At 50.3% G+C, this 11,537-nt stretch overlaps 2 protein-coding genes across 4 annotated transcripts in view; both read left to right on the top strand.

Moving 5' to 3' along the window:
• ZGPAT (zinc finger, CCCH-type with G-patch domain) overlaps window positions 1-10,721 on the top strand; it is a 22,264-nt gene extending 11,543 nt beyond the window's left edge. Inside the window, exons 2-6 of one of the 2 annotated variants that reach the window (XM_006779647.2) lie at window positions 8,308-8,441; window positions 8,663-8,818; window positions 9,457-9,576; window positions 9,679-10,087; window positions 10,321-10,721. In XM_006779647.2, coding sequence (XP_006779710.2) covers window positions 8,665-8,818; window positions 9,457-9,576; window positions 9,679-10,087; window positions 10,321-10,459 — 822 coding nt within the window. In that variant the 5' untranslated portion in view covers window positions 8,308-8,441; window positions 8,663-8,664 and the 3' untranslated portion in view covers window positions 10,460-10,721. The remainder of the gene's footprint in view (window positions 1-8,307; window positions 8,442-8,662; window positions 8,819-9,456; window positions 9,577-9,678; window positions 10,088-10,320) is intronic. The other variant, XM_015567692.1, reaches the window with a different exon arrangement.
• A 102-nt stretch (window positions 10,722-10,823) lies between these two features.
• Window positions 10,824-11,537, top strand: part of LIME1 (Lck interacting transmembrane adaptor 1) — a 2,837-nt gene continuing 2,123 nt past the window's right edge. For both annotated transcript variants that reach the window (XM_006769512.2, XM_015567691.1), the window contains exon 1: window positions 10,824-11,280. The gene's annotated coding sequence lies outside the window, so the exon portion shown is untranslated. The remainder of the gene's footprint in view (window positions 11,281-11,537) is intronic.

Raw genomic sequence — 11,537 nt, 5'->3', positions numbered from 1 at the left:
ACTGCAATTCCAGAGACAATGTAGGGCTGGAGCCATCCTGTCTGTCCTTCCTCAACTTGCCACCTTAAGACTGCAGCACTACGTTGTGTGTTGTCAGGAACTCCCACCCCCCTAATTGAGTCCATAGCTTCTACCACGGACCAACTTGGAGGCCGGAATTCCTTGCTGATAACGCTGACATCCGCCCCAGTGCCTACTAGGCCCTTAAACATTTTTCCTTCTATTCTCAAATTAATCATAGGACGGGTTTTGCTAATTTCCTGTATCCAATAGATGTCTGAGCTTCCAAACCCTTGCGCCCCTCTTTTCCTGATTATGGCCTCGCCTTGCTGAACATGAGGTAAAAGTAATATCTGAGCAATCAAAGGGACCGCTATGGTACTGTTAAGATCTAGGCCTGCGCTCCCCTGAGTGGCCCAAATCAGAGTCCACTGTGGGCTTTGCAGGGCAGATCTCCCCTTTTAACGACGGGGCTGGGGGAAGCCCCTCTGGCCGTTTCCCTTTGGTTGGCCATACCCTGTGTCTTGATTTAATGGCTGCCCATTTTTATGGAATCTCGATTTACAATGGCCGGCCCAATGCTAGCCCTTCTGGCATCTAGTACACAGAGAGGTTGGATCTGTGTTGTTCAGCTCAGGAGGCGGGATGTTCGCGCCTTTCCCTAGAGCGCCACCTTGTGTCCTTCTTAGTTGCCTACAGTCTTTTCTAAAATGTCCTGTTTTCCCACAGTTATAACACCTTTTATTTTCTACGGTTACAGCAGCAGCGAGTAAATTCGCTTAAAAAGTGCCTGACCCCACATTCTGACATGCTCGAATCATTTCTGTAATGGTACTACCATTTCTCAGAGGCACCAGGCATTTCTTACAATCATCATTGGCGTTTTCATAAGCTAATTGCTGAACTAAAATGTCTCCTGCTATCTCATGTTGAATCTGTCGTCTCACTGCTCGAGTGAGACGAGCCACAAAATCAGAAAATGATTCTAAAGGCCCCTGCATGCACTTACTAAAAGCTCCCTCAGGGTCCCCTTTTGCTGGTAAAACCCACCACGCTTTCCTTCCACAAGCTCTAATTGGCTCATATGCCAGTTGCACATAATTTAACTGATTCTGCACGTCATTATATTGTCCCAGTCCTGCTAACATTTCATAAGTTATTTGAGCATTCAGCCCGCGGTTTGTATGAGCTTGCTCTTGGCATTTCTCCAAAAATTCTCCTTTCTATAGTAAATAATCTCCTCCATCCAGAGTTGCACGAGCTAGAGATACCAATCATAAGGAATTAAGAATGTTTCAGAAATATTATTCATAATTTCTCCTGTAAAAGGAGCCGTTGGACCATTTTGAAGTACACTTTCACGTAAGGTCTTTATCATTTTAAAGTCAATTTTTACATGGTGTCTTATTATCTGATTCGGGCGCTGAGGGTCAGCTATCTGCATGATAGGAAATGCAAGCCTTTCTTCCACCGGCATGTCCTTCAATCCTTCTCGGATGGCTTTTTGCACAGGTGATTCTATTAACGGCAAATTAATCATTTCAGGATTAGGACATGGAGGTGGAGGTGGAGGGGGCCGTGAAGGCCATTCCTCCAACTTTTCTTCCCGCTCCTCTCTGGGAGGAGCGGAGGGAACCAGGCGAGGAGGCTCCTCCTCAGCCTCTCTAAAAGCTCTAGCAAACGCAATATTGTGTTCCCCATGGAAAAACAGTTTTTTGAGGTAAGTTCTTTCTGCTGCTGAGCTTTTTTCAAGTTCCGACTAACTTTTTGGCAAGCTTTCAAGATCAAATGTACCTTTTTCAAGAAACCAAGGGTTATGTTCTATAATATGCAAAAACTATGAGATTACCTTCTAAAATTTTAACTCCTTAAACATGCAAATCAAAAGTCTATAATAAAGTTTCTTAATTTTTTAAAGGCCGAATCTACTTTTTTAAAGCCGAATCCTGCCCCATTAGCCTGGTTAAGAAAACGTTCCCACCCCGCCTACAGCTCCGGACCACTGTAGCTGATTGTGGGCATTTGTGTGCGGTGAAATATCCCCCCACCTTTTTAGGTGCCTACCTTTATGGTGAATTCTTTGTTCCTCACCTTGCCGGTGAAACTTCATTTTTTCGCTCTAGCGAAACCTTCAGTTCCTGTTTTCCCATTGGGCGCCAGATGTTGGTAAATGTTTCCCTCCACGTCCTGCGTGGATCAGCGTTCAGGACCTGGAAGCGGAGCCGCACACAAATGAAAAAGAAAAGACACTAGATAATTTGGAAATATTGGGGGACCAGGCGAGTAAGTCCAACTCAGGAGGAAGGGCTTCCTCCCGTGCTCAGGCCTCACCAAGCTTTTATTGATTCTGGGATACACCCATAGCATAGCCCTTAGGCAGGTGACCCCTGGCAACAGGCAGACTAGCCCATCAGCAAGGATTTACATAATAATAAATGGGGGAGTAGTTTCAGCTACCACTGTCTGGTCCTCAGCTGGCCTGCGCCCTCTTGCAGTCCAGGAGCAGATGTCCTTAGCATTGCCACAGAGGCAGGAGAGGCTCCCACCACTGCTAGGTGGGAGAGGCTCTGTGAGCCTGGCTTCTGGATGAGCGGTGCACCCCCTTGTGGGAGTGCACTGACCACCAGGGGGCAGCTACTGTGTTGAACGTCTGCCCCCCGGTGGTCAGTGCACATCATAGCATCTGGTTGTTCTGCCATTTGGTTGATTTGCATATTAGCCTTTTATTATATAGGATTTACATGGATTATCTTTCCTTTCACTCTCAACCTATCTGGACACAAAATGAGTCTCTTATAGAGGCATAGAATTGAATAATCTTTTAATCCATCCTTCTAATTTATTTCATTTAATCCATGGTTTAATCCATTGACATTTAAAGTAGTTGCCAAGCCCAGGCCCGGTGGCTCAGTTGGTTGGAGCATCCTCCCATCACCAAAAGGTTGCAGGTTCGATCCCCAGTTGGGCGCATATGAGAGGCAACTGACTGATGTTTCTCTCACATAGATGTTTTTCTTTCTCTCTGTCTCTCTCCTGCTCTCTAAAATCAATTAAAAAAATATATATCCCTTGGGGGAAAAAAGGGAACACGTAATACTTTCAACAATAAAGAATTATTAAAAACAAAACAGCCGAGGCCGGTGTGGCTCAGTGGATAGAGCGTCGGCCTGCGGACTGGGGGGTCCCAGGTTCGATTCTGGTCAAGGGCATGTACATGGGTTGCAGGCACATCCCCAGTGGGGAGTGTGCAGGAGGCAGCTGGTCGATGTTTCTCTCTCATCGATGTTTCTAACTCTCTATCTCTCTCCCTTCCTCTCTGTAAAAAACTCAATAAAATATTAAAAAAACAAAATATCCTTAGGTGAGAATTATTTTTTAAGTTAAACATAAGAATAAAGGCCAGGCAGAGTGGTGCAGTGGTTCAGCACTGACCAATGGACCAGGAGGCCATGGTCGATTCCCGATCAAGGCATATGCCCGGGTTGCGGGCTCCGTCTCTCTCTCTCCTTCTCCCTTCCTCTCTCTGAAACCAATAAAACATAAAAAATATTTTTTTAAAATAAAGTTAGCCCAGCTGGTGTTGCTCAGTGGTTCAGCATCGTCCCATGCACCAAGAAGTCACTGGTTCAATTCCCAATCAGGGCACATGCCCAGGTTGTGGGCTCAATCCCCAGTAGGGGGCGTGCAGGAGGCAGCTTATTAATGTTACTCTCTCATCAGTGTTTCTCTCTCTCCCTCTCCTCGCTCTAAAGTCAGTAAAAACATTTAATTAAAAAAGAACAGTATGCAAAATAAATAATTATGATAAGCAAGGACTTGCCTCTGAGTTTTCTTTTCCTATGTGTCTCATCTTTTTGTTTCTCAATTCCTCCATTACAGCCTTTTTAGTGTTTGTTTTTTCCACTGTTGTCTTTTTGTTGTTGTCAATCCTCACCCAAGGACAGAGAGAGACAAAGAAAGAGAAACACTGATGTGAAAGAGACACATAGATTGGTTGCCTCCTGCATGCACTCTGACTGGGGCTGAGGTACGCACCCTTGACTGGAGTTGAACCCAGGACCTTTCAGTCCACAGGCCAATGCTCTATCCACTGAGCCAAATTGGCTAGGTCCCTATTGTAACATTTTGATTCCTTTCTCCTTTTCTGCAAACACGGTGGGACAAAAGTAGGTTTACAGTTGCTTGTATGGAAAATAATACAAAAATTAATAACTAATAATACAAGAATAAACTCTGTATTTCACATACTCACAACTCTAAACCTACTTTTGCCCCACCCTCTATTCTGTGTTATTTTCTTAATGGTTACTCTCGGAATTGTGATTAACATTGTAAATTTACAACAGTCTAGTTTGAATCAATACCGAGTTAGCATCAGTAGGACACAAAACTACTATGCAGTCCCCTTTATGTTGTTACTGTTACAAATTACACCTTTATACATTGTGTGCCCAGAAGTGTAGGTTTGTGATTACTGCTTTATACATTTGTCTTTGAAACCACATAGGAAAAAAAGTTGCAAACAAAAAATTTTAATACTGCTCTTCTGTTTGCCTCTGATTACCTCTTCCAGTGCTCATACGGCCTGAGTTACTGACCAGTGTCTGTCCTTTCATTACAGTCTGAAGAATGCCCTGTAGCATTTCTCTTTTTAATTGATTTCAGAGAGGAAGGGAGAGGGAGAGTTAGAAACATCAATGATGATAGAGTATCATTGATCAGCTGCCTCCTGCAGGCCCCCTACTGGGGATCGAGCCCGCAACCTGGGCATGTGGGCTGACCAGGAATTGAACCATGAACTCCTGGTTCATAGGTCGACATTCAATCACTGAGCGACGCCAGCCAGACTAGCGTTTCTTGTAGGCAAGTCTACCAGTGACAAATTCCCTCAGCTCTTGTTTACATGGGAATGTCTTCATTTCTCCTTCATTTCTGAAGGATAGTTTTGCCAGAAATATGATTCTTGTCTGACAGCATTTTTTTTTCAAGACTTTAAATATGTCATCCCACTGCCTGTGGCTTCCATAGTTTCTGATGAGAAATCAGCTGTTAGTCTTACTGAGGATCCTCATCCCTGAAAAGCCACTTCCCTTGCTTCCTTCAGATGCTGTCTTTGTCTTTGGGTCTTAGCAGTTTGTCTTGGTGTGGGTCTCTTTTACTTTATACTACTTGGATGTATAGATTCATATCTCTCATCAAAGTTGGGAAGCTTTCAGCCATTATTCTTCAATTTTGCAAACATTATTTCTGTCCCTTTCTCTCCCTCTTTTTTTAGGATTCTATTATCCATATTTTGGTATACAGTATATTTTAGTGTGCTTTGTAATTATTTTATTGATAGCTAGACACAAAGTACTGGCTACAAAGAACTGTTATAAACAGGCCATTAGTGACATGGTGGTGAGTAATGAAGGGAAGCTTTCTAATACCTATGAATAATTCTCTCTTCTTAAACCTAGGTCTCTGGTGACGTGCTTCATAGGTCAACGCTCAACCACTGAGCCCCGCTGGCTGGACTCATTGCACTTTTTGTTAGGACAGAGGGATGACTTCCTCACTTCTTATATGCTAGACTGGTGACCGGAGTGTCCCACTGAGTGATTTCTCATTTCAGCATTGACTTTTCAGCCCTGGAATTTCTATTTGATTCTTTATATAATTTATACTTCTCTTTTAAGATGCCCTATTTATTGAATCGTCATCATTATACTGTCATTTAGTTCCTTTAACATACTTATACTCTCTACCTTGAAGTCTTTGTTAGATTCACCATCTTGGCCCACTCAGTCAGACCCTATCAACTGCTTTTTTTCCTTAATATGGGTCACACTTTTCTGTTGGTTTGCATGTCTCATAAATTTTTATTGAAAACTGGACGTTTCAGATATATTTTAGGAACTCTGGATTCTGAATTGTTTTTCCCAATGTTTTATGTTGGTACATTTTCTGGACCTAACTTACAGTCTGCCCACTGCCCTAGTGTGCAGCCTCTGATGGCTCTGCTCAGATTTTACATTTAATTTTACTTTTCAATCTGGCTTCCTAGGCAGTACTCTGCAGCTGAGTGGTCCGCCAGAACTTAGTCGGAGACTGTGCGCAAACACCTCCTTCCCAGTCCATCTATGTGAGTTGGGAGTGTCATTCCTAGCTCAGCGCCCCCTCACCCCCACTTTTCCTTTGTCCTGGCACGTCTTAGAGCTCCTGATTCATGCGCAACATTCCATAGAAAGGATGCGCGCAGAGTGGAGCCCTCTGCGGCCCTTTCAGACCTGTCCGTTCTCTGGTAGTTTTCATTGGTTTCATCACTTTTAGCCACAAGGCCCTGGTTTTTACCGTCTTCCCCACTTCCACCCTCTGCGCCTGCTGCTTTGCAGGGGATGCTGCAGACACCCCCATCCAGGCATCACTGCTGCCGTCAGCTTCCAGAGCTCAGAAGCTGTGCGTTTGGACAGTTTTGCCCAGTGTTAGCCTTGCTCTCCTGTGGCAAAGGCTCAGTCCCTCTGCACTGGGCCAGCTGGACTCGGGGAATGCGGTCCTAAGCTTGTTCTCGGGGTCACATGTTTGAGACTCTGGCATGTGTTTCTGTGACTGTTGTGAGGTGGCGATTGAGTTGTGTGTTTTTTTTTAATTTTTAAATATATTTTAGAGGTGTTTGTGTGTGTGTGTGTGTGTGTGTGTGTGTGTATTTTTTTTTTCCCCCAGAGAGGAAGGGAGAGGGAGAGAGAGATAGAAACATCAATGATGAGAGAGAATCATCGATCAGCTGCCTCCTGCACGCCCCACACTGGGAATTGAGCCTGCAGCCTGGGCATGTGCCCTGACGGAATCAAACCGTGACCTCCTGGTTCATAGGTCGGTGCTCAACCACTGAGCCACACTGGCTGGGCAAATTTTTTTTTTTAAATATGAAAAAGCAATTTTAAGTTGTTTCCTTATGAAACGCACAGTCCCTCTTTTCCTGACTCGTTTCTAACACTTCCTGTTAAATGTGAAGTTTTCTGTGTGCGTGCAGCTCCCGTCGAGCTCTCTTCATCCCATCTGTCAGTTTACCCCGTTCTCTTAGGCTTCAAACCATTTCATAGATTTGCCATTAACTACTCCCGTGGGTGGAAATGTAGGCTATTTCTAAGTCTTTAGTATTCAGTCAACATCCCTATAGCTAAATCTTTGCATACTTCCATTATTTTTTACAAAAATTTTTTGAAGTGCTTGCTAGGTTTAAGGAATGTACCAAATTTTAAGGTTTCTAATGTTGCTGAAGGTTCCTATAGAGAGGTTTAAGTGGTGGTGTCTGTGGATGTAGGCCTCTATCTGTGTGCATGGGTGAGTCTGAATGTGTGTGTGTCTCCAAGGCGGTATTTGGTTGCATTCACCTGGGTTTAGTCCCCCCTTTTGAACAAGCGGTTTTGCTTCTCGTTTGATCAGGGCGTTTTAACCACAGACTCTACTGCTGTCCATTTGGAGCCCAGACTTGAAGCTGCTGGTGCCATTCGGCCATTGGCAGCTCCCTGGGTGCCTGAGGACAGCCAGGTGTGAGAAGGAGCTGCCCTGAGACCCTCTGTATCTGCCAGACAAACGCCTTCCGCCTTTGTTCCCTCTCCCTCTTTGTCACCACCAATTCCTGCCTCAAAAACAGCCGTGCCCAGCATGGCCCCGTGTCATGGGCAGATGCCAGGCCTGGCTGCTCTCCTGGTTAAAGCAACTTCCTCTGGAAGTGATGGCACATACGGGTTGATTTGTGGTTGGTTTTCTCATGTCTTTATTTGGCAAAGTAAAGGTTGCAATCCTCGCATTTCCTCCTCTTTCTCTCTCTCCTCTCTCTCTCTCTCTCACTCTCTCTCTCTGTTTTAGTTTTAATTTCACTGGTGCATTGATCTCTGAAAGTCAAGGCACCACTGTTATAAGTGGGTTGTGCTAATTGGTTTGGGGAGGACTCACCACATAAGCACACAAACACCTGCCCTGCTTCCCGGTTGCGTCTGGGGCTTTGTGTCTGGTGGAGGCGATGGGGCACTATGCCAGCCACACTGTCCCCCTGGCCCAGAAAGCTGAGAGCAGTCTCATCCTCAGAGGGGCCATGTCCATCCCAAGAGCGAGAGTGAGACAGCACAAGTGTGTGCACATGTGTGTATGGATGTGTACAAACGGTATGTATGTGTGTATGTGTGGACGCGTGTTTGTGTGTGTTCTGTTTCCCTGTTTCCCTTCCTTGAGGGCTACGCCCAGATAGTTAGACTTGGTTCTCTGGGGCTCACATGCCCCCTGTGGGCTGTGTCTGAGCCCCGGCCCCTGCGGCCCTCTCTGCAGGTTCTCCCATGGGCAGGTGGTCCCTGTGGATGAGCTGCGCCCCTTCCAGGACCCGGACCTGAGCTCCTTGCAGGCTGGTTCTGCATGTCTGGCCAAGCAACCAGATGGTCTCTGGTACCCAGCACGGATCACTGGTGAGGCTGCCCATGGGCCTCCCTCAGGCCCTTCTGGAAGGTCCCACCATTCCTCATACGTGTTAATCCCCTCTGACCACTCCTTTGGTTGGGTGTCAGGTCCCTGCTCTGTGCCCAAGAGGAGTGAGAGTGCCCCCGGCCTTGCCCGTCTTGCTCCCAACTTCCAGTGAGTCTCCAACCACCTGTGAAGCCACTGACCTTGTCTTTGCCCTTGCTTCCAGATATGGACAGCGGCTACTACACAGTCAAGTTTGACTCGCTGCTGTTGAAGGAGGCCGTTTTGGAGGGGGACAGCATCCTTCCCCCACTGCGCCCAGAGCCTGCAGTATCCTCTGACTCAGACAGTGGTGACCCGGACGATTCCAGCTATGCCAGAGGTACAGGGCAAGGAGCATCTTGGGCAGCAGTCTCCCTAGGAAGTTCCTGGCTGGTGGGGACTTTGACCACCTAAGCAGAAAGGCAGAGCGTGACCGCGGGTGAGGGGGGCTCTGCCTAGTGCATGACACACAGCAGGGGGCACTAGTTGGGCCTGGAGAGACAGCGAGGCCCCCACAGGAGGTGGGAGGATGAGAGCATGTGTGAGGGGTCTGGGCAGGTCCGCAAACCTGCAGACGCAAAGACCTGTCCCTTGTCGTCAAGGAGTTCGTGTGCAAACATGTCCCCCATGGTGCAACCTGAGGGTGGGCCACTACTGAGGAAGCCCAGCTGAACAGAGAGCAGGAAGCAGCAGCTCCTTCTGGGGCTTCCACTCAGGGCCTGGGGTCTAGTGGTGGATGGGGGCGGGGGGCGGGGGGCTGTAGACAGCCACGGGCTGGGGAGCTTCAGTGTCCAGCCCCCTGAGGGGTCAGGGAGGAAGAAGACGGGAGGCATCCCTGTAGGACTGTCCCATGTGTTGGTGGTTTCTGAAACCCCGTGTCCATGGGATGGAGAGAGGACTGAGCTCTTGGGCTAACGCTGGCCAGAGCCCAGGTGTTCCCTGTGCAGCTGGGCCAAGTCCCTGCCCTGTTTCCTGCAGTGGTGGAACCCGGCGCCACCGACCACGGGGCCTGCAGCTCTGTCTTTGCGGGCTGGGAGGTGCACACGCGGGGCATCGGCTCCAGGCTGCTCGCCAAGATGGGCTATGAGTTTGGCAAGGGTGAGTGAGTGGGTGCTGCCCTGGGGCAGGGCTGGGTTGCCTCTGCACAGTGCAGGGTGGTGGGAGTGGATCCAGCAGCAGTGCCAGCCCGTGTGCCTCCAGGTCTGGGCCGACACTCGGATGGCCGGGTGGAGCCCATCCACGCTGTGGTGCTGCCTCGAGGGAAGTCGCTGGACCAGTGTGCAGAGATCCTACAGAAGAGGACCAAGGGCAGCAAGGCTGGCACTAGTCGGGCCCCAAAATACCGGGGCAGAGGAGGCAGGCCTGAGGGCCGCCCGCCCCCTCGGAGCGTGTTTGACTTTCTGAATGAGAAGCTGCAGGGCCAGGCTCCTGGGACCCTGGAGGCAGGAGCTGCCACCCCTGGGAGGAGAAGTGGCAAGGAGCTGTACCATGCCAGCAAGGGCACCAAGAGGGCCCTGAGCCTGCGGCTCTTCCAGACCGAGGAGAAGATTGAGCAGGCCCAGCGGGACATCCGGGGCATCCAGGAGGCCCTCGCCCGCAACACTGGCCGGTATGTGTGGGGCTGAACTTGGGGCAGAGGATGGGCCCAGGGTGGCCATGCCTCCGGCCCTGCTCTGGGCGCCCAGTGCAGTTCGTCTGCAGGATGTCGCCCTGACCTGAAGGTGGTGAGCTGGGTCTGAGGAGGGTCTGCATGGTGGGAGGGTGCCTGGCAGGGGCCACAGCATCCTGGGGTCTTTGTAGCAGTGGCCCGGGAGCCCCTGCTGAGTGGCAGCCTCTCTCTAGGCACAGCGTGACCGTGGCCCAGCTGCAGGAGAAGCTGGCAGGAGCCCAGCGGCAGCTGGGGCAGCTCCGGGCCCAGGAAGCGGGCCTGCAGCGGGAGCAGAGGAAGGCGGACACCCACAAGAAGATGACAGAGTTCTAGAGCCCAGCATGTGCCAGGGACAGGGCTCGGCTCCAGCTCCCACAGCCTCCGGAAGACCTGCTGTCCTCCAATAACTAGATGCCGACAGAAGAGGGACCACCCCCAGACCAGACCTCACGGTCAGCCTATTGCCAGGCCGGGGTGTGCGGACATTGCTGAGTGGAGATTGGGTACAGGGGTCACGTCTTGATGCTCACGTGCCCACAGAGCCCCCCTGCCAGTGTCTGCTTATCAAGGACATTAAAGTGACTTTGTCGCTGTCTTTTAGTGGTGGCGCGGCTGGCTGTGGTATGTGGGGAGAGGTGTCTGTGCGTGGGGCAGTGGGGCTGGGCTGGAGGAGTCCCCAGTGAGCCCAGAGGCAGAGGGCCCAGTGGGACTGTCGTCTTCCCTGGTCTCCCAGGGGGGTTCCCATGTGGCCCAACACACACAGACTGTGGAGCTTGGTGGGGGCGCTGCCAGCTCAGGCCCTCAGAGCACTGCTTACGGAGCAGGAGGGCCTGGTGGATGGGCGTGAGAGCCTGGATTTACCCCCCGGTGCTTGGTGACCTGTCTCCTCCCAGTGTGTGCCCACCTCTTTGTGGGTGGAGACAGAGAGGTAGCCTCAAACCATGGGGGCTCGAAGCACACACCCACTGAGTGTTATCTGGGCCCCACCTGGGGTGCAGCAGTTGGGTGAGGCTGCAGCGGTGGTGGCGGCTGCTGTTGGGGGTTGAGACGAAATCTGAGACACAGGCAGGAAGTGGGGGAGCTGCACACACCACTGCTCTGGGAGCTGCTGGCCTGCCCAGGCGGCTGAGGAGTGCCCTGTACCCGTGGCCCTGGTAAGTGCCTCCTTCGAACTCCAGCCTGGCCAGCTCTCCAGGCCTGCTGCTGCCTGCCCTCCTGGCAGCACTTGTGGGCCAGGGCCTGGGAGGGCTAGCCTCTACCAGGTCACGCCACTGGGACCTCCTGTGTGGGAAGCCCACTCCCCGGGTCTGGGCAGACTCGGCCCCAACCCCCCATATCTGTGCTAGGCTTTGCTGAGTGTAGAGTGGACCCCCATCCCCTGCAGCCCTGCTAGAGCCCCAGGAAGGAGACA

The sequence above is a fragment of the Myotis davidii genome, unplaced genomic scaffold, assembly GCF_000327345.1.
Source record: "Myotis davidii unplaced genomic scaffold, ASM32734v1 scaffold244, whole genome shotgun sequence".
Lineage (NCBI taxonomy): Eukaryota > Metazoa > Chordata > Mammalia > Chiroptera > Vespertilionidae > Myotis > Myotis davidii.
The sequence above is the reverse complement of the archived record's forward strand: the minus strand, read 5'-3'. Positions and strand labels throughout refer to the sequence as shown.